Raw genomic sequence first — 19,870 nt, 5'->3', positions numbered from 1 at the left:
TAAAAATCCTAAAGTTCAAATTATACTAATCAAAAATAAGAAAATAAAAATTCTGATAGGGTTACATGGAACAAAAATTAGTTAAGCAAAGCTGATTGTCAAAAACTGGATTTGAGTTTGTGAGTTTTTCACAGATGTCTAGTATAAAAATAAAGGGCCTACTAAAAATCCAAAGAGATGTTAACCTGACACCACTGCTATGAAGGCTTATGGATACACCTAACGGCCATGCCATTGACTATAAGTATGTATTACTGGTCTATATACATATAACACAAGTTATCCAACTATCAGGCAACAGTAATGTATTCAAATCTTTTTAAAAACTTCTAAAATTTAGTTAATAAATAATCAAAAGCACCTAGTCCAGATATTTCTTTTTTATATTTAAAATTATTTTTTTATCAGTGAACAAAGTACAAGTCAAAATTTATGAAAGACTCAGTAATTTCTGCTAAGGTAAAATGTAAAATTTACAAATTTAAACAGGAATATTTCATAAGTAAAAAAAAAAAAAGCAAAATGTTAAGGAGTCAATGCTCTGAGAGATGTATATTTAGTCTAGCTTATAGTTACAATGCAAATTATTAAAACAACATTAAAATATCAAGTAATGATTGTAAAACTAAAGCTCTTATACATTAAAAAAATTAAAACATTATAAAACAAAATTGGTAAAATAGACAAGTACTTAGCAAAACTACTATGATCTCTGTAATTATCAAAATGAACTTTAAAATGCAAGTTAAACTAGTGTACAACTACAATGAACAAACAAAAAAACAATGAACATATAAATATGGACAAGAGCACTTATAAAAACTGATGAACTGTTAGAATGAATTAAAAAATTCTTGATGAAAACATGATAATGAAAAAAAGGTAAAAAAAAAGTTTTGTTTGTTTTCAAATATAACAGTACAGGTAATATAAACAAATCCAGTAAAAATAAAATCTATTAACAATAACATGAATTTATCTGTACGCAGACTCTGCAATGACAAGAGATATTTTTGAAGTTTGAATGCCCAATACAACCAGAAAATTCTGTCCAAGAACATCTATTAAAAAAATAATTTTGATTGTGATTATAAAAGAATAAGCTGGGAAGAGGTGTACCGTATTTATTTTAGAATTGTAATCACTAATACTATCAATGGGAAGCGTGGTCGAAAGGCTAAGTGCGCTTGAACTTGGCTTGTCTTGGCTACCTAGAAGGGGGCTCGAGGTTCGACACCCGACTCGGGCAGAGTTGTGTTTACTGAGCGCCTAAAGGCAGCACGGAAAACCAACTCCTAGATATCCCCTCCCCCCTCCCCCCCCCCCCCCCCCCCCCCCCACTGGTCCACAAATGAGATTGGACCAAAAGCGCTCTGAGCATGCTAAAAGCATGAAAGTAGCGCAATATAAAAGCTATAATAATAATAATGTCTTATACATTGACTTTTCTCTGAGATGCATTAGAACCAATTAGAAAAATAAACAGTTGGGTCTGAAAAGTTAGCAAATATTAAATCATTACAGGTATTCTCATTAACCCAAAAGCTATTTCCAGTTTTAAAAAGTTGTGTCTCAAAGATAAATAACTAAACAAAAAAGTTGTAAAAAAATGTTTTTTTATTCAGAATATATAAACAAACAAAATTAGGGGTGCACCGGATAGTCGCTCCGGCTCCGGCTTCTGCCGAATATCCGGCGTTTTTTACTATCCGGGTCTATTCGGCTCCGGTCGGATATCACTACCGGATAGTAAACCGGATAGTAAAAAATACACCTATTTAATATGCATAAAGTGGACCTCGTTCCATTAATGTCTGTTGTAGAATGTATTAATGTTTATATTAAAACAAAATAATGTGCTTAAAAATAGAGCCATTATGAATAATGCACCAAACATCGTTTATTATAAAGACAAGGCGTGTTAATAACTTATTATAAATAGAAATGAAACTTTACATCATAAATGCACTTTACATACAGAGCAGCAATGGCTGGCACTTTTTTCAATTTGTCTCGACCTTTGAGTAGGTTAGTTAACATGTTAAAATGCTACATTCCTTGACTACGTCATGCTGACCAGACGTCTGTCTAGCTGTGCGGGTATATCTCCAGAGGTAGAGATGAACAACTCCCACCCCTTTTATTTGTTTAGTCCATCACATTGAGTTTTTTTTATAGGTAGGTGACCACAAGTTCAATACGATGGACGTAAGTTTAATGTCAGCGTATTGACACTCTCTAGAGGTCACACCTTTCGAGGAAACTGAGTTTGTTTATTTAGTAGTTAATCTTTATTAGGGGGGGGGGGGGGGGGGGGCTGGACTACAAGAGCCACACCTCTAAGGTAACCAGGTATATTTCCAGATGAACAACACCCTCCCCCTTTTATTTGTTTAGTCCATCCCATTGAGTTCATTGATTGACAGGTGACCACAAGTAAGATACGATGGACGTAAGCACTCTCTAGAGGTCACACAAGGGAACTATGTTTGTTTACTTAATAGCTAATCTTAATTGGGGGGGGGGGGAGTGGACTGGACTTCAAGCCTAACATCTACACAGGTATCCGGACAAAGAGTTTGCTTATTTGGAGAAAAATCTTAATCACGTGGTTGGGCTAGAGGCCACACCTTTTCAAGTGTGCCGAGTTACTTGAACATAAATCTTAATTAGTAAGCTGGACTAAAGATCACACGCACCTAAACGAGTGACCTTTAGCTACACAGAACACAAACCGCGAGATTATATAGCCCAGTAAGCCAGTAACTAATTATTTTGTAGAAGACACGACCAGAGCTATATCTTGAAATGGAGAGATAAACACCCCCTACTCTTTATTTCTTTGGTCCTTGACACCCAATGTATTGATAGACATTGATCATTTTTTTAAGCCAGAATGAAAAAAACACAACGTGCTAACAAAGGATATTACACTGTCGATAAATATTTTTCTAACGTCTTGACTTGAATATTACTCCTGCAGTTAAGTGTCTTGATTTGATATCAATATTCTTTATAATTTGTGACAGTCAATTAACTCCCTACTAATTTTTTTTACTTAAGATGCGTACTTAGCCACTGTGTATCAGGCTAGGACGACTTTTACACACCTGACATCCATAGGCTTACTATCGTTCCCTTTTGTAACAGTTACTGAAACCACGAATAAAATAATTAATAAGTAATAATTAAGGAAGCTGTTTCTAACATACGTTCTTTGCATTTAATGTTTCTTACGTACGTTCTTTGCACAATAAAATAAAACAAAGATGTGCATGTTTGCGTGTGTGTATTTTTTTTGCCTTGTATTAAAACCTTTAGAAAGAAAGCTAATTTCATTATTTAATTCTTTTGGCTTAATAAATAACGGAAAACCTTACAGTACATTTTAAAATCGCATAAAATAAATTGAATAATAATACCGCAGTTAGATCTAGCAAACAAAGAAACAATATGCTGGAGCGTAAAAAAAAAAACCTTGACCTCTAACTAGTGGACGGGTATAATTTATCTACATGCTTGACTGACCATGCCAATGTGTTATCTTTTTTGACTGACACCCAACTCTATTGCGTGCGTATGCTCAAGGAAAAAACAATGCTTGATGGTTAACACAAACAACTATACACACTACACTAGGACTACATGTGTAACCTCACTAGGTATATCTGACCAGGTTGTTGGTCTTAAATTCATGAACACATACATCCGACCACTATACAAGGCAGATTGCAATTTACTTATGAGAGATTTACATTAGTAACTAGTTAAATATATACTAACATTATTTACATTGACCTTCCTACACACATCCTTTACAGTTGGTGGCATCGTACATACACACAGACACACTCATGCTATACCGATCTTTAGAAATACTGTTAAGCTTGAATAAATCAATCAGTAACAGAGTTTAAAACAATACGGTATATAAAAGGAAAAAAAAAAACAACCAATATAGGTATGTTATTTAACAGTTTCGTAAAATGTTCAGCAACACAAGCTATTAACAAGACACTTAGGTATCCGGCTCCGGCCCCGGCCGAATATCAAATTTTACTATCCGGTCATATCCGGCTCCGGCCGGATATCAAAAAGTACTATCCGGTGCACCCCTAAACAAAATACAAAGCAATTTTTTTAAAAAAAGATATTCAAATGTACTAATAAGGCCATTATAAAGTACTATTTATAAAGAGACTCAAAAGTTGAATTAGGATGCAACCTTGACCAAAGAAAACCTTCAAATATTTTCTGTGTTTCTCTTTACATCAACAAGAAGTTTCTATTTATAAGTGGCAGTCATAGAATATTACAAAACATCTTTCAATAATTAAATAATATCACACAAGATCTACTCATTATACAGTAAAAAATCTCGAAGACTTGTCCACTTCTCACTGTCTTTATATATATAGGTCATGGATGCGACCAAGGACGGCTGCAGACAAGTTTGTTGATATTCAAAAAGCCAGAGAGTCAAACCCCACATAATAGCAGCAAACCAAGGGAATACATTGGTTTTGGGCTCAGGGACAATTTTCTTCTGTACAAAAAGTTTGGCCAGGCCGTAGATCACTCGAGACATAAGGTACAGGTTGATCTGTAAAGAGTAAATACACCATGATTAACCATGTCAGCTTGAAATATGTTCATGAAATCTTACACTCTAATACTAGTCATTCTTGCACATAATATAATAAAAATCATATTTCAGAAAAAAAATTATTTTGTAAAAAAAAATAATTAAAATAGGAATGTAAACTTCTGAGTTACAAATATCTTTTTATATATTTTTTAAATACCAATAGCCATGTCACTTTTAATGATTAATATATTCAAATTCACACTGGCCTAATGAGTTATGCTGAAGATTAAATGCTGAGTGGTAAAGTGCTTGGCTTCTGAACTGGAAGGTCCCAGGTTCAAATCCTGGTGAAGATTGGGATTTTTAATTTCACAATCTTTAGGATGCCTTTGAGTCCACCCAACTCTAAAGGGTACTGGTACCTAACATTAGTAGGGGAAAAGTAAAGGTAGTTGATTGATATGCTGGCCACATGACACCCTCATCAACTGTGGCCCACAGAAACAGATGACCTTTATACCATCTGCCCTATAGACTGCATGGTCTCAAAAAGAAATATTAATATTATTATGATTCCCAGTCATTTCACCCCCTGTTCTCTTCATCATCTGATCATGAAACAAATAGTCATTGTACAAATCATGAAATAAGCAATTATTTAATATACCGGTAGCCTATTCATTTTTATTTACATGACAAAAAGTGTGACACATAAGATAAGAATAAAATTAATTGCCATTTAAAACTATACAAATTAAACATGTATAAATATAGAAGTCATGTTAAAAAAAAAGTGTTTGTGTTCATCTACATAAGATGGTGACCCGACAAAATAGCACAGACAAAATAGCGTGAAATTTCCAGACAAAACGCAAGACAAAATAGAGCAGACTTATACGGTATATGATGTGTATAGAAGTCCCAGATTATTAGTAATTTAATGTGCTGCTTATTTTTGTTGATGTTTCTATCTTTTTCAATATGAATAGATCTGAAAGTATGCTATGTTTGCACAGAATGAGAGTACTTTAACTCTTTATCTCCGTAATTATTTTCTATGTTCTGGCTGACTTGTTCATTCTTCACATTTGTACATTCTACCCTGTTATGATTACACTTCAATAACATTTTTGTTTGTAATTAGAAAACGTTACTTTTTGGTATAGGAGAATGCATGCTCTATTCATATAACACAAATAAGTTTTATAAAACCAAAAATTTATTTTATTTAATGGGGTCAAATCAACGATGGTATCATTAATTAGGAGAGAAAGAGTTAAATTTTATATCATTCTCCCTTTTCACCAATGTTTAAAATGCATAACTTGCTAAAAATAGGATTTTGAAATGTGATGACCCCGTTCAAGCAGTGATGGAATTTCTACATGACATTTCCTACAATTTAACTTTTTGAAAGTTTGTGTGTGTGTGTATAAATCTGAAGTATCTTTGCCTGTTTTCAAAGTACACTTTTTGAATGTAAATAAATTCTATATTTTGAAATTGTTCATTTTAGTTTATAATAATTTTTGCTTACTGTTTGCATATTTATGTTTGAAGATATCTAAAGTGTTTCCTGCAAAATAACTGAAAAATAATTATAACTTTAAAACAAAAACAAAAAAAATTTACGATATCTATAGTATTTCTGTCAAAATGACAGAAATATATTTTTTCTGCGCTATTTTGTCTGTGCACCACATAAGATAGATAGGTAAGAAAAGATAGGTAAGATAAGATAGATAGGTAAGATAAGATAGATAAGTAAAATAAGATAGATAGGCTATTGATTGTAAGTACAGAAGATTATCCATCAATTCATATTACTTAACAATGTTTTGCAAGTCTCTTTGATAATATAGCACAATTTACAACTTTAATGTTTAAAGAAATAAGACTAAAACTAAAAACAAAATAAAACGACATGATATTCTGAGGATGGGTGAAGTCAGCCTTTATTAGAAAAAAATAAAACTTTATTTCAAGGCCCATTTTCAAGAAAGAGCGATTGAAAAATAAAGTAAAGTGAAAGATGGTCATCAGGAGTTATCAGCAACATGATCATAAGCATTCTAATCGTTCTCATCTCTTAAATGATTTCCACTACTTCTACCACACCTTGGCCTTTCATCATTACATCATGCGCAGGATAATATTATAATATTACATCCTCCCCATCCAATAGAAGCCCTATAGGTAAGTAAACACCCAGACTTACAATATAATCTCACTAAGAATGTAAAGTTGAAGGGGAAACACAATAAATGCATTAATAACATGTCAAAAAATATAAAAAAAGCATTCTACATAATCCTATTTATATATTAGATGAAATGAGGGCTTTAAGTCAAAGCCTTAACAGCACAATTAAACAATGAATAAGAAAAAAATATTTAATTGGGGATGAAATGGTCAGTCACCATATACTGCATGATTTTAAAAATATAATTTATAAGTGCTATTTATTAACATATATTTTCCCTAGTTTTTCAGTAATAAATAGGAGGCCAAACTCTTTTACTAATAAAAAACAATGAATACTATTTAAACAAATGGAAAATCGTGCACCATTACTTTAACCATCATATTCTATTGGGAAGGTACAATTTATGTGGAGCAAGTCTTAACAATCTTGATATTACAACCTTATTTACGTTGAAAATATGACTGATCCAGGTTTAGTTTTTCATGCACGTTTTTTATATAAGTTATACTGAGAGCAGGATAAACACTTACCTGTTCATTCACCTTGTTGTATTTGCCAAAAATAACAAAGCCAGCACAAAAAGCTGAGAGAAATGCATGAAGCTGATGGGACTTGGACTCACCCCATGACAGTGTGGAGGTTAAACCTTTAAAAGCAAAAACAAATAATGCCAGATTCCTTGAATGTGTGTAAGTGGCTTCAAAGATTGCTAAGATTTTGTCCTTAAGACTGAAAAAAAAAAAAAAAAAACAGATACAAATATGATTATTTAAAAATAACAATAGCTAATCAATATATTCATTTAATAATGCAACCAATAAAACAATAACAATCCAATTATTATAATTCTAAATAGAAAAATAATAAAAAAAACAACAACCAGGTTATAAAGATAGTTTGTGTGGGAACTCACAGGCAGGTTTCAATATTCTCAGCAAGAATATCAGAAGCTATGAACTACAAACTATCAATAACCACATTATCTCCGACAAAGTAAATAGTATAGTATAAGTATAGAAAGTTTAGACGATATTCTTTTATTCTAAGGCTGACTGATGGCATGACACCACTAAATATGCATATGTCACAGATGTGTGTGTGTGAACAATGTTAATTATTTTGTAAAGACAGATGCAGAAGATTTAGTAGCATTAGTTTAGCCATGGGTTAGGGTCTCCGCCTATATAGAGTCGAGTTTTGGGGCAATCGGGACACAGCACCATGTAGTGTTAGGGTTACAAACAAGTCGCCTAGGCTAAGGGACCAGGGTAAGAACGAATGTTTTTATTAGTTATATATCTAGCATTAGATGTTAGTCTATTATGAATAAATAGAATTTCGCTTTAGCTAGTTGTTAGCGATATCTTGGTTATTTGTTTATTTAGAGTGACAGTCACAGTCATAGTCTGAGTGACAGTCGCAGTTAAAGTCAGAGTTAGAGTCAATGTCAGTCAGAGTCCAAGGCGATAGATGGCAGTCTGGGTAGCAGTCTTGAGTATGTGACAGTCTAAGTGTTGAGGGACTGAATAGATGTTGCGAAGACCAGTCAGCAAGACAATGAGCGACATGCAGTGATTGGCATCAGATGACATGGACAGCGGTACTGAACTCTAATGCAGTCTGCGGCGCTGGGTCAATTACATGGAGAAGGGAGTAGCCATGGTGGTCTTATTGGCATGGGTAACTAATTGCTGTGTTGTTGATTATGTCTCTATTGTTTATTATGTCAACCAATACACACTAGTTTTATTAGTATATAGTACTGAAGCCACTTGTCTTATTATTTTATTTATGTTAATCATAATCTATATTTGCAATTATCAATTCATTTATCAATCAATCATTACATTTATTACATGATTTTAAAGTGGTCATCGATGCCCTAATTAGAATATTAAATATTAGTTTTAATTAAAAAGTTTGAGTTTATGAGTATTCATTATGTGGTCATTGATGTTGTGACATTGTTGCCATTAGTTAAATTTATATAGATTCAAAGTACTCTAATAATTATGCAGACAAAGTAATTACACACACCAAGAGTGAGAATCATCACTAGACGAAAAGAGCCAATGTAATAATACTGATAAATACATATATAGTAAAATGAGGTAGTGACGAGAGGGGGAGAATCGGGTCGTGATAGCATATATGAGTATAAATTAATTTTATTATAATTACTTTGGTAATATCCCTATGCATTCAATGAACTGATGATAGAGAAGATAAGGTTCAATGTGAACATGGATTATCTGATGTTATTGAATGATTATCTGATTGTTTTCTAAAGGGCCAATCTCTCACTCAAGATCACGAGGAAGAAACTTGTGGTTAAATTGTTTGTAATGTAATAAATTGCACTGCAGTGCATAATACGAAACACTGCTTATTAAATGATGTTTTAAATTAAATTTGACTTATATACATACCATACTACACATTTTTTTTCATTTTTAAAACACAAGTAAACAGGTGTTTTTTTTTAATGTAAGTATTTTATACAAGAGAATACACTTAATTTTAAAGTACTAAAACATCATGATGTCGGAATTTTTAATATCTTTTCTAGTTTCTTTGATCTAATCAGGCAGACAGAAAAACAGACTACACAAAACATTAGGGGGCTGGTAAAAATATAAGGGAAAAATTACAAATGCCTTGTAAATGTAATCCCAATAGCAGTTTAGGTATATGGAAGTCCTAAATAAAAATAAGGCTAAATGTAGCCAGCACAATGACCAACTGCCTTTACTTTTCTGCAACTAATGTCAGGTACCCATTAGAGCTGGGTGGATTCAGAAGAACAAAAGCAAAAATCCTTTGCAACTTTTCATGTGACTAAAGAGGCAGATTCTTGATAAACATTCATGGTTAGGGGTTAGGCATTTGTAATTATCATACACTGACTTTTCCTCACTTCTGCAAATCAGGACTTCTTCTTTACACTTGCCTCCAAATGGATCTATCCTATGCTTGCCATACAATAGATCTTCTTCCATCATTCTAGCTGCTTGGTTTGATCTGTAATTTTTTTTATTGATTTGGATAAAAGGGTAGGTCTAGGCCTTTTTTATGACATCATATAGAGATTTGCTATTGCCTAAGGACAGACTTTTTAAAATTTTGTTGCAGGTATCCCTCCAGAATTATTTAAAGTGCAATTTTTTTCTTGATTAGCAATTTTGAATCAAGGGCTATGGTTCAAGTTGTGTAAGATTTGCCTCAAACCAGTCAATTATTTTTGCATTCTTGAGGTCCAAAAGTATTAAAAGCTAGGTTTCTCCCATCTGGTTGAGATGTTTACTTTATCATTTATTATTGATCTGTTTAGAAGCTTCCCAAATAGTTCAAATTTTTCTTGATCAGCTTAGTTTTTGATTGGCCTGAATTATAAGCTTCTTAAGAGGTAATCTGAGGTTCTTATTGTTAGCTGTCACAGCATTGTTTGAAGAGATAGACTTGTGTTGTATATCTTCTCACTTCATGACAAATGGATTTGGAGGTGCTGTTTATATAAATCACACTCGTAAGATACAATAAAATGACACAGTGTAGAGTTTAATTCTTTTAAACTTGAAACAATAAATATATACACAGTAAATGATTCAGATACTGGATACCGGTACTGTAATATTAGTAATAATCAAATAAACTAACCATCTACCATACTTACTTTAAACAAGCCACATCTAGCTCTCACTCTCTGAGTCCTAACTGTTAACTGACCCTGAATGCAATTGACCCCCAAAACTTCAATTATCTTTCATAATTTTATCCCCAAAACTGTATAAGCGTACTCCCACACCATCTTCAGCCTTGGCCTTTCATTATCCCATCTTTTTGTCACCTCACTTAACTGATGCACATGGACCTGCACTGATGATTATCTGAACTTGTGATGTCCTATTCTTGTGTCCAGTCTACAACCTTAAGCGTGACAATAATGAATGGTCAGAATAGACCCCATCATGAGGTTTAATGGTATTCCTAATGGCACATGTTTGTTATTCACAAAAGCCTATTGCCATTTATCTTGCCAATACAACAAGGACCCAAACAATTTGGCCATTAGCCATTATGAGCTCCAACTGGCATCTGCCTTGTCCTTTTTCGCTGCAGTAAAGGTTGGTGAGTAGGCATAAATACTATTTGCTTGCATAAATGCCATTTATTTATGTCAAATGAATATCTTGTGATGAAACAAATCCGTTATTTAACTGCATTTTTTTTCTCTTCTTTAAAAATCACATATTGTTTATGCTATTTCTTTGCAATTCTTTTTTTTATTTGGTTGTGTTTTGAACCCGAATAAATAATAATTCACATATGACTGGAAAAACCATCTATGGCTCAATTCAGTATTATCGGAAAACTATAAACCTCCACGCAATGATTTCCTGGTTATGATTACTGAGCTCTGAGTTTGTTCACACAAATGCAAGTTCTACAAGACTATTAGAAATAAAGGCCTTGTTTCTTAGCAGTCCCTAACAGGGGAATAGACGCTATTAGTTTTGTGTGGTCTGTCTGTCCGTCTGCCCCATTTAGATCTGGTACACTAGAAAAGATATGGAAAATCTGACGTCATAATATTTTAGACCATTCAAATGATGCAACATATATTAATAAATTATTATTTAATTTCTGAAAGAGATTTAATTATTAAAATCAACTATGCAAACAGTTTCTTCACAAAAATACACCATTTTTACAGCTATTCACTATTTATAGTAACAAACACAGGAGGCTATTTAGTAAGGGAGTTGACTATTTACCATATTTTTAACACATTTATGCAAACGGTTTTAGATTTTTTTGTCAAATTTTTTTAATTTTTTTTTACAATTAAATTGCTATGTTATGTAAGTTCTGTCAAACTAACTACTACATTTACTAAAAAAAATGTTTACTTTTATTTTTACAAATAAAGAATCTATTTAGTATGCATATAAGTGGAACATAATTTAAAACAACAATTAATAAGCAGTTTTTCACATTATCTTCTTCTTCTTCTAACCCTAGCCAGCTTCATTGTTACGAGCTGTGAACTCTTTTGCTGACTGTGTCAAGGAAAAAAAAGTGTGCTGTTTTCTTCAGTTGTTCAGCATTGCCGTACAGGGTGTTGGTTATGTTGGGCTGTAGTGGAAGTAGGGTCTGCCTAAGGTGGATTAGGAAGGGGCATTCAAAGAGGATATGGTTTACGGTTTCATAACTATCTAACATGACCTTAGGGTGAGGTAGTTTACAGGTCATAGATGAAACTGCCTTTGATAGTTTATTGCCAAGAGTGGGAGAACTAACTCACAAATAAACTCTGCACTCTATCCAGAAGAAATGAAGAAATTAATTGTAGATAAAATAAATGAGAAATGGACGAGCTCCCATCCAAATCACAAGAATGATAACGCTTACTATAAGCTATCCTGACAAGACCAATGTCTAATCTTTCGACTCAGGAACGGACACAACAGAATGCGACAACACATGTACTGGAAGCTCAAAATTGGAACCAGTGAAATCTGCCCATGTGGAGTATCACCAGAAAATGCTGACCACATCCTCCAAAACTGCTCTCTTTACCAAAAGGCCTGTATAAGACATTGGCCCCACATCACCCCAATAGAAAGAAAACTATATGGAGAGCTCCCTGATTTGGAAACCACTGCGCAGTTCATCTCATGTATTGGTCTAGTCATATGAACACTTCAACATAACAATGAGAATGATGAAGAAGAAGAAGAAGATAGTTTATCTGCCTTTTCATTTCCCATGATGCCAATGTGTCCAGGGATACACTGTTGTGTGATATTGATATTTAATTTTGATATCATCTGATGGATTATCACAATTAGTGTTGTCAACTCTCTTGGGCTGTTTGAGGTGCTGCTGTTAAGTGCTTGCAGAGTGGATTGGGAGTCTGTAAAGACAACAATATCTGATGGTGATAGCACGCCTTCATATTTGTTTTCCACTGTCTGTAGTGCTATGGTAATTGCCTCAATTTCGGCTTGAAAGTTTGAGCAGTAATTGCCACAGGGTGCACTTATTTCAAAGTGTTTATTTTTAGGGAAAACCAGGAAGGCATTGATGGTGGCTTTGAAGGCAGATCCGTTGGTATATATATGGATTGCTGTTTTGAGATAGCTTTCAATTGTATTGAGCATGCCAACTTTGAGGTCCAGTGGATTTGATTCTTTTGTTAAGGTGTTATTTAGTAAATGTGTTTTAATGGTTGGTTGTTTGTAGTTTAGTCTGGGCATTATGTTTGAAAATCTGGTAATTTTTTTCTCTGTTATTGGGTAGGTGGTGTTTTAGGGCTAGTTCATCAGTAAGTTGGTTCAGAGTTTTTTGCTTTTTTTGGGTTGTTTTTCCTATTTCTCTGTGTTAATAATTTATTAGGATGATCGTCCTCCAACCTTCTGTATCTCTCAATAGCTTCTAATGCTGCTCTGTTGCGCCTTAACTTAAGAGGTTCAATATTGGAGTCTATTTCACAGGCTGCTGTGGGAGTAGTTCTCATACCTCCACTAATTAGACGCAAGGCTTGGTTTTGGATTGTGTCTAATGATGATTGATAGGTTTTGTTGATGGCTACTTGTATGGAGAGACAGTTATCCAATACAGATCTGATGTATCCAATGTATTAACTGCCTTAAGGTTTTCTTTTCAGCTCCCCACGATGTCCCTGCTAGTTGTTTTATTATGTTTAATCTTTGTGATGCCTTTTCTTTTAAATCTGACGTGTTTAGAGACAGTCTTTGGTCTAATTTTACACCAAGATATTATGGACTTTCTTCTTTATTTATTGGTTGTGAGTCTATTTGTAGAATGTAGTTTCTTTTTGCTGTTTTGTTGCTGTGGCTAAAGATTGATGAATAAACTGACTTTTCTTTGTTTAAGACTAAGACTAAGACTAAGACTGCTTTATTGATCCTTACGGAAATTTTGAATACGTATTTTACAAACATTTTTTTTACAACATTACAAAAACTTTTAAAGGTCTTTCTTCTATTGATATTATTGAAAATAATATCAACGTCTATTGAATCATGACTAAGACATTTATTTTTCCATGTACAGTTTGTTCCTTTTTGATGAATAGTTATCAATAGCTGGTTAAAAGAGACTTTCACATTTTAGTGAGGACATTTGGTATTGAACTATCCAACAGTTAACATTAAATCACTTTAACTTAAAAAAAAAAGAAGACTTTTTTTTGTATTTCTGATTTGTGAGAAACAAAAACAACTGTGACTTTTCAATCTTCATTTTCTCTACATACAGTTTCATGACATAATTTTTTTTTCTTTTACCTCCTTGATACAATTAGCTAATGATAATACCTGCCTCTCAATGTGGATCTTTGTTAGTTGTAATTGTCATGAAGTTTTGATTAGCATAATGCTTATCAGTGAGGTTGTCAATATTATGTGTGATGTAAGAACTACATGAGAGTTTCTTCATAACCACAATGTGCTGAGGAAAAACTGCCAAATTGTTCTTTGCCTGAATGTGTCCAATGATTAACAGTGTTGATAAAAAAAGATGTAAAAGTCTTTTGATGCAAGATGCATAAAGGAAAAAAGTTTTCTATCAGGTAAGGCAGCTTTCTTTCTAAAGCTTGACTTTCTCTAGGTTAATTGGCTTGTCAACTCGGCACATATAACAAAACCCATGGTGTTTTATTCATTTAATTTTAAAAATTCAATACAAAATTTGACCCCAAAAAAAGCCTCTTTTATGCTGTTGTAAACAAAAATGTAGATAACAATTTAGATCTATATAAAGTATCTCTCAAGAAAAAAATAAAGTAATGGCAAAATAAAATATATTTTTAAAACAGCCAAGTAAAATTATGTTTATTTTAAACCTTTTCAAAAGCACAGAAAGAACAAAAAAATGGCATGCATTTCTAAAAATATAATATATATATATATATATTAAGAGAATTCACCACACTTTTTGTTACAGAACAATAATAACAAAATGTCTACATCTATGACCCTAACACCATACCTTTGTTCAACAGAAAAAAAAAATATATAAAAGAAAAACAAAAAACCCCACAACATTTAAATTCAACATTATTAAAAAAAAATTATTTTAGCTAAATTAAACATTATTAAAATATTAATATTATTATAGCCTACACATTCTATTATATCATTTTATCTAGAGTCTACATATAGATATACAGATGTATGCAAACGCGACATGAAGCTCTTCGAAATCGACACTAGCAGCTGGGAAGAGGTAGCACTGGATAGATCCACATGGAGAGAGAGCATAAAGGAAGGGTCACGGATTGCAGATGTCATACACAACAGAAGCAGAAAGAAGGGTGAAAATGCAATGATGCCTGGTGATTATATATGCCCAACCTGCGATATCAGCTGTTTATCAAGGATTGGCCTCTGTAGTCACACAAGAAGTTGCAAAGGGAAAAGATCATCTCTCGAGACGTAAAATGCCACAGACATATAGATAACTACATCTAACATGAACTATTGCTTTATACTACTACCAACAGAGCTGCACTGCCTGCCAGAGATAGACAGCGAGCTGCCATTAAAGGGGTCCTCTATGTAAAGTTACATGCCTACCTAAAAAAGTCCAAATGTGTATTTTGGCACCAGAATGTGTTTACAACACTTAAACGATCAACTATTTAGTCAAATACATATATATATATACACACACACATATATACACTTACACACACTCACACACATATATGTATTTTAAAAGCAAAATAAAATTATATTTAGATCTACCTATATATTAAAGAAGACAATTTCCTTTTTAATTAATACAGGCCATCAAATCTGTATGAAAACTGCCACTAATAAATTTAGAATCTAGATCTAATCTATTAATCTAGTAGTTGCAGAGCTCTAAAGACTAGATCTAGAATCTAAATCTACCTAACTAATACATTAATTTATATAATTTTCTAAGTCTAGACTCTAGATACCAGAAAAGACAAGTAGAACTAATCTAGATAGATCTATGTATAAAGACCATAATCTTAGCCTAAATTATATAAATTCTAAATCTAGACTTACTTTTTAATTATTTAGATCTAAATCTACATCTTCTAAATAGATTGTCTAGATTTAGAAGCTTTAGAATAGATTTTTTAGATGTCATCATTAAATCTAAATCTAGATCTACGTGAGATGATATCTAGATCTGGACTCAAGAGTGTTAGGCCCTACCAATCCCGTGGATCCACTACAAACGTAGGCCTACTCCAAACTTTCGTAGGCCAACCTTCAATTTTGATCTAAGAATCTAGATTTAGACATTATCCATCTAGATTATACTAGATTAGATCTAGAATGTAGAGAATGGAAACGTAATGTCTAGCTAGACTCTATAGTAGTCTATAGGGTTGTAGTCTAGACTCTAGATCTATCCCTGTATAATAAGTAATCTAGATCTGCAAGGGGATTTGAATCGATAGCGCTTCAATATCTTTTTTATTAAAATAAATGTAATACGGGAATCAGGGATTCTTGTTTTTGCATTCGACTTTTTTAAGCTCCAATTTCTACTAATGAACTTAGTCACGTTGGTGTAGCAGCTAACTGACGGTACCAAACAGCCACTCCACCACTCTCCCATTCTTCCTTTCTAGACTAAATGTAGATCTTATTGCTATCAAGAACCAATCAAGGTATACATCTGGGCACAATGTGTTCACACCACCTTTTCTGTCCGCCCCCCCCCCCCCCCCCATAGGACGGCTTAGCGAGACCTCCATGACCGCTAAATACTAAATGCGTAACGTGGCGGGTTAAATCTGTATTTGCATACTGGCGGTCATTTTTGTGAGATTTCGCGTAACGAAAAGCATTTTGTGTAACGGTAGGCAGGTCTGTTACATCCTTTCTCTAAATACCAACCAAATATTAAATTTTGAAAGTAAACACTGTTATGTAGGTCTTCATGTTAGACCAAAATACTCTGAATATTGAATTGGTTGGCCAGGGATTTTTTCAAAACTTTTTGCATCAGTTTCTGTTAGTAATTTGAAATGTGCTTTTATGAAAGGGAAAACTTACTTTTTTCTTTACTTTATAGTCTAGTTAAAGAAAATAAATCATTATACCTGCCATTTCTGAATAGGAATGTCATCACAAGTGCATGTGGAAAGCGAATCTTAGCTCCATATCTATTGAGGGGAAAAAAAAAACAATAATAAAAAAATAATTAATTACACTAATTACAGTATATAAATATAGACTAGTACTAATCTAGTTTGTTTTAATCTTCAAATCTACGTCTACCTAGAAGAGAACTATAAATACTATATAATATATATATATTATATATAATCAATTCATTAATGGTAATATCTTGACTCCGAAGATTAATAATATTATAATAAGAATAAGTCTATATATATAGGAGTACATATAGTAATATAGTATGCTTAAAATTATAGACTAATATATAATAATAATAATATAGATCTAGATCTATTGGTATAAAATAAATGAATGAGAATAAGATGACATCTTCAGAAGCTGAGAAACCCTCTCGAAGTCTTAGTTTCTTCTGTGTGATACCATGAATTTAAACCTGCTCCCAATTAATCTTAGTCAAAGTCAAAGCTGTTGTCAGTCTTTTACAGTTAATAGTTATGTTTATTTTAGTATTGAAAACTCACCTGGGCCTGGGCAGTGAAAGTCACTGAAAGTAACACTGAGTCTAGTGGCAGTACTGATGCGCCAGAGTCTCAGTCTGAGACTAGTGCCACTAGTCACTAGTGGACACTAGTTGGTAGTTATAGGATAGGGACAAGATGTAGATTTAGTCTAGATATATAATTGACTCTCATCGTCGATTATCGAGACTCAACAGACTTACACTTTACACTTACAGAGTTACAGACTCATATCCATGAGTCACAGTCACAATGATTATGAGTGAGACTCAGAACTCAAGACTCAACGCACCTCACCGTGACCGTCACCATCTGTCCACCATGATTATGATACGCCGGTATGGCTAAACTTAGGAAAAAAATGATATTTAGATTGACTACCTATATCAAATCTAGACGTTATTTTGATACTCAATTTTACTTACACAGCTCCATTTCGAAAGCCCTTTATGACAGACAATATATGCTTATGTTCTCCTGAGGCTAACAACCGATTGACGGCGTCTATGAGGGCCGCCATGGTTTTGTTGATATCAGGTGATGTCAACCTTTTTATAAACTTCAAATTTCGAGATCTTTTTTTTTTTCTTTAGTTTGTATTATTACTATGCGACTATTTTTTTCACTTTAAGTAGATCTAATGTAGACATAGATCTAAATTTAATGTAGACTCTAATATAATTGCAATGAAAATGATATAAAATACGAAATTTAACTCTAAATCTAGATCTTATTTTTCTGACAAATAATATCTAACGGCGATCATTTTGTGAATGCATGATAGGCATTTCAAGTCTGAGGTCAAGGTTGACTAAGTTCGACTGCACCAGCTTAGAATCACCTTTGACCTGAAACGTTATAATTAGCTTAGACTGCAGTTTTTGAACCCAATAGCCGATTACGTCACGCCGTTATTGGAGTTGTCAGCACGAAGACTAAGCCTTCAGGTTCTTTGTCGATTCCTTGTGTATAGATCTTTTTTTTTTTCCCCTTGAATCATGGCTCTTTCTAGAATTGGGATAGTAAGAATTGAATATAAACCAGGCATGAGATTTTTAGTGTGTCATATATATTTCATGTCACAGGGGAGGGGGCGCAAAGTCCGCATGCTACACAAGTTACTCATACCTCAAAGCAAGCTAGGACTAAAGACGCTAAATCGTGCTGAATAAAGTTAATTGCAAAATTTTGAAACTATCTGATTTTTAAAAAATTATCTAAGGGAAAGAACTTCGCATTTATCTATATTTAAATAATCTTGAAGTTATTCCCTTAATCGATGTTAAACATAATAATTAATTACCAGTAATCAATTGACTACTGGTTAATTTTTATTGATTCGTGTCTTTTTTATGCTTACTTGACCCGAGAATGGGTGTGGGGAAAAATGTTTTAGCCTACCAGTCATGCACTACTTTCTGTGTGCCTGGTCGTGCGGTTTGCGCGCTGGACTGTCGTTTGGATTTATCGATGGTTCCGGGTTCTAACCCTGCCCACTCCCATCCCCCGTCGTCCTGCGGGAGGTTTTGACTAGGAAGTAAACTATCTTGAACTCTGAAGGAAAATCCGAAACATGTAAAACATATCATAAACAACATTTTAATCACGTTTCACGATTGAAACCGCACTATAAGGTTAAATTTACCGATAACAATTTTCTATTCGCAAATTATAGACCCAATATGTTTTTTTAAAGCCAACATATAAAAAAATACAAAATATTGTAATAACTTAAGGGAGGCAACTCAACGCGATATAGATGTTTATTTACTAATATTTACACGGAGACATGACAAACACATAGGACACCTGCCTTGAGCACAGCATCTTCATTTCGGATCTAGACTTGAGCGGAAATCGTCCCCTCTTCTCTAATGTCAACAACCTTCCTACTAGTCACCAATAGTGCGCACCTTCTGTACTATCTTGGATGACTGTGTGCATGGCAGGGTTAGAACATTGCCCCCTTCTTAGCGCTTTTCGTCCCGAAAAGAAACAGTGCAGTGGATGGTTGACAGTTCAGGTGGAGGTCTATCAGTGGGAGCCACATACGCAGGGAACGTGTTTCCCACGAAGTCATCCGCATTGTTTTCCTCCGGTGCCGTTTTCTCTTTCTCCAGTTGACCAGGCTGTTCTTGAGACGATGACGTGGCCGTTTGACACACAAAGAGATAGTGTCAAGCACTGTTTTCAGACGGCTCTCAAGGGAGGTTCAGGTTCACATGTATATAAACGAAGTTCAATGCACCGGGGTTATCCTCAGCTAACAGTCTCACGTCCAGGAGATAGGTCTCTTCAAGTTTCGGATGTCTTCCTCTTGCCAGCTCAGATTTAACCTGGATTGACTGACATTCGTCTATGACAATGTCGTTGATGATGGCAGAAGTACAAATACTTTGTTGGT

The 19,870-nt window shown here is 33.7% G+C and overlaps 1 protein-coding gene across 1 annotated transcript; it reads right to left on the bottom strand.

Annotated features, from left to right (window-relative positions):
* Nucleotides 1–4,123: 4,123 nt before the first annotated feature.
* LOC106071632 (peroxisomal membrane protein 4-like) lies at nt 4,124–18,265 on the bottom strand. Its single transcript, XM_013231782.2, has 4 exons — nt 17,892–18,265; nt 16,909–16,971; nt 7,325–7,523; nt 4,124–4,603 (listed from the first exon to the last, which is right to left on the bottom strand). The coding sequence occupies exons 1-4, from the start codon at nt 17,984–17,986 to the stop codon at nt 4,355–4,357; spliced, it is 606 nt and encodes a 201-aa protein (XP_013087236.1). The 5' UTR covers nt 17,987–18,265; the 3' UTR covers nt 4,124–4,354.
* Between the last annotated feature and the right edge of the window lie 1,605 nt (nt 18,266–19,870).

The sequence above is a fragment of the Biomphalaria glabrata genome, chromosome 10 (assembly GCF_947242115.1).
Source record: "Biomphalaria glabrata chromosome 10, xgBioGlab47.1, whole genome shotgun sequence".
NCBI classification, from domain to species: domain Eukaryota; kingdom Metazoa; phylum Mollusca; class Gastropoda; family Planorbidae; genus Biomphalaria; species Biomphalaria glabrata.
This window is presented reverse-complemented; position numbering and strand designations above follow the sequence as displayed.

Excerpts from the sequence above, each read along its gene's own strand:
- LOC106071632 (XM_013231782.2), bottom strand. The coding sequence starts at position 17,986 with ATGGCGGCCCTCATAGACGCCGTCAATCGGTTGTTAGCCTCAGGAGAA. Across the intron at positions 7,524-16,908 it reads TTCCTATTCAGAAATGGCAG|TCTTAAGGACAAAATCTTAG; the intron begins GTATAATGATTT and ends TTTTTTTTTCAG. Across the intron at positions 4,604-7,324 it reads ACAACAAGGTGAATGAACAG|ATCAACCTGTACCTTATGTC; the intron begins GTAAGTGTTTAT and ends TACTCTTTACAG.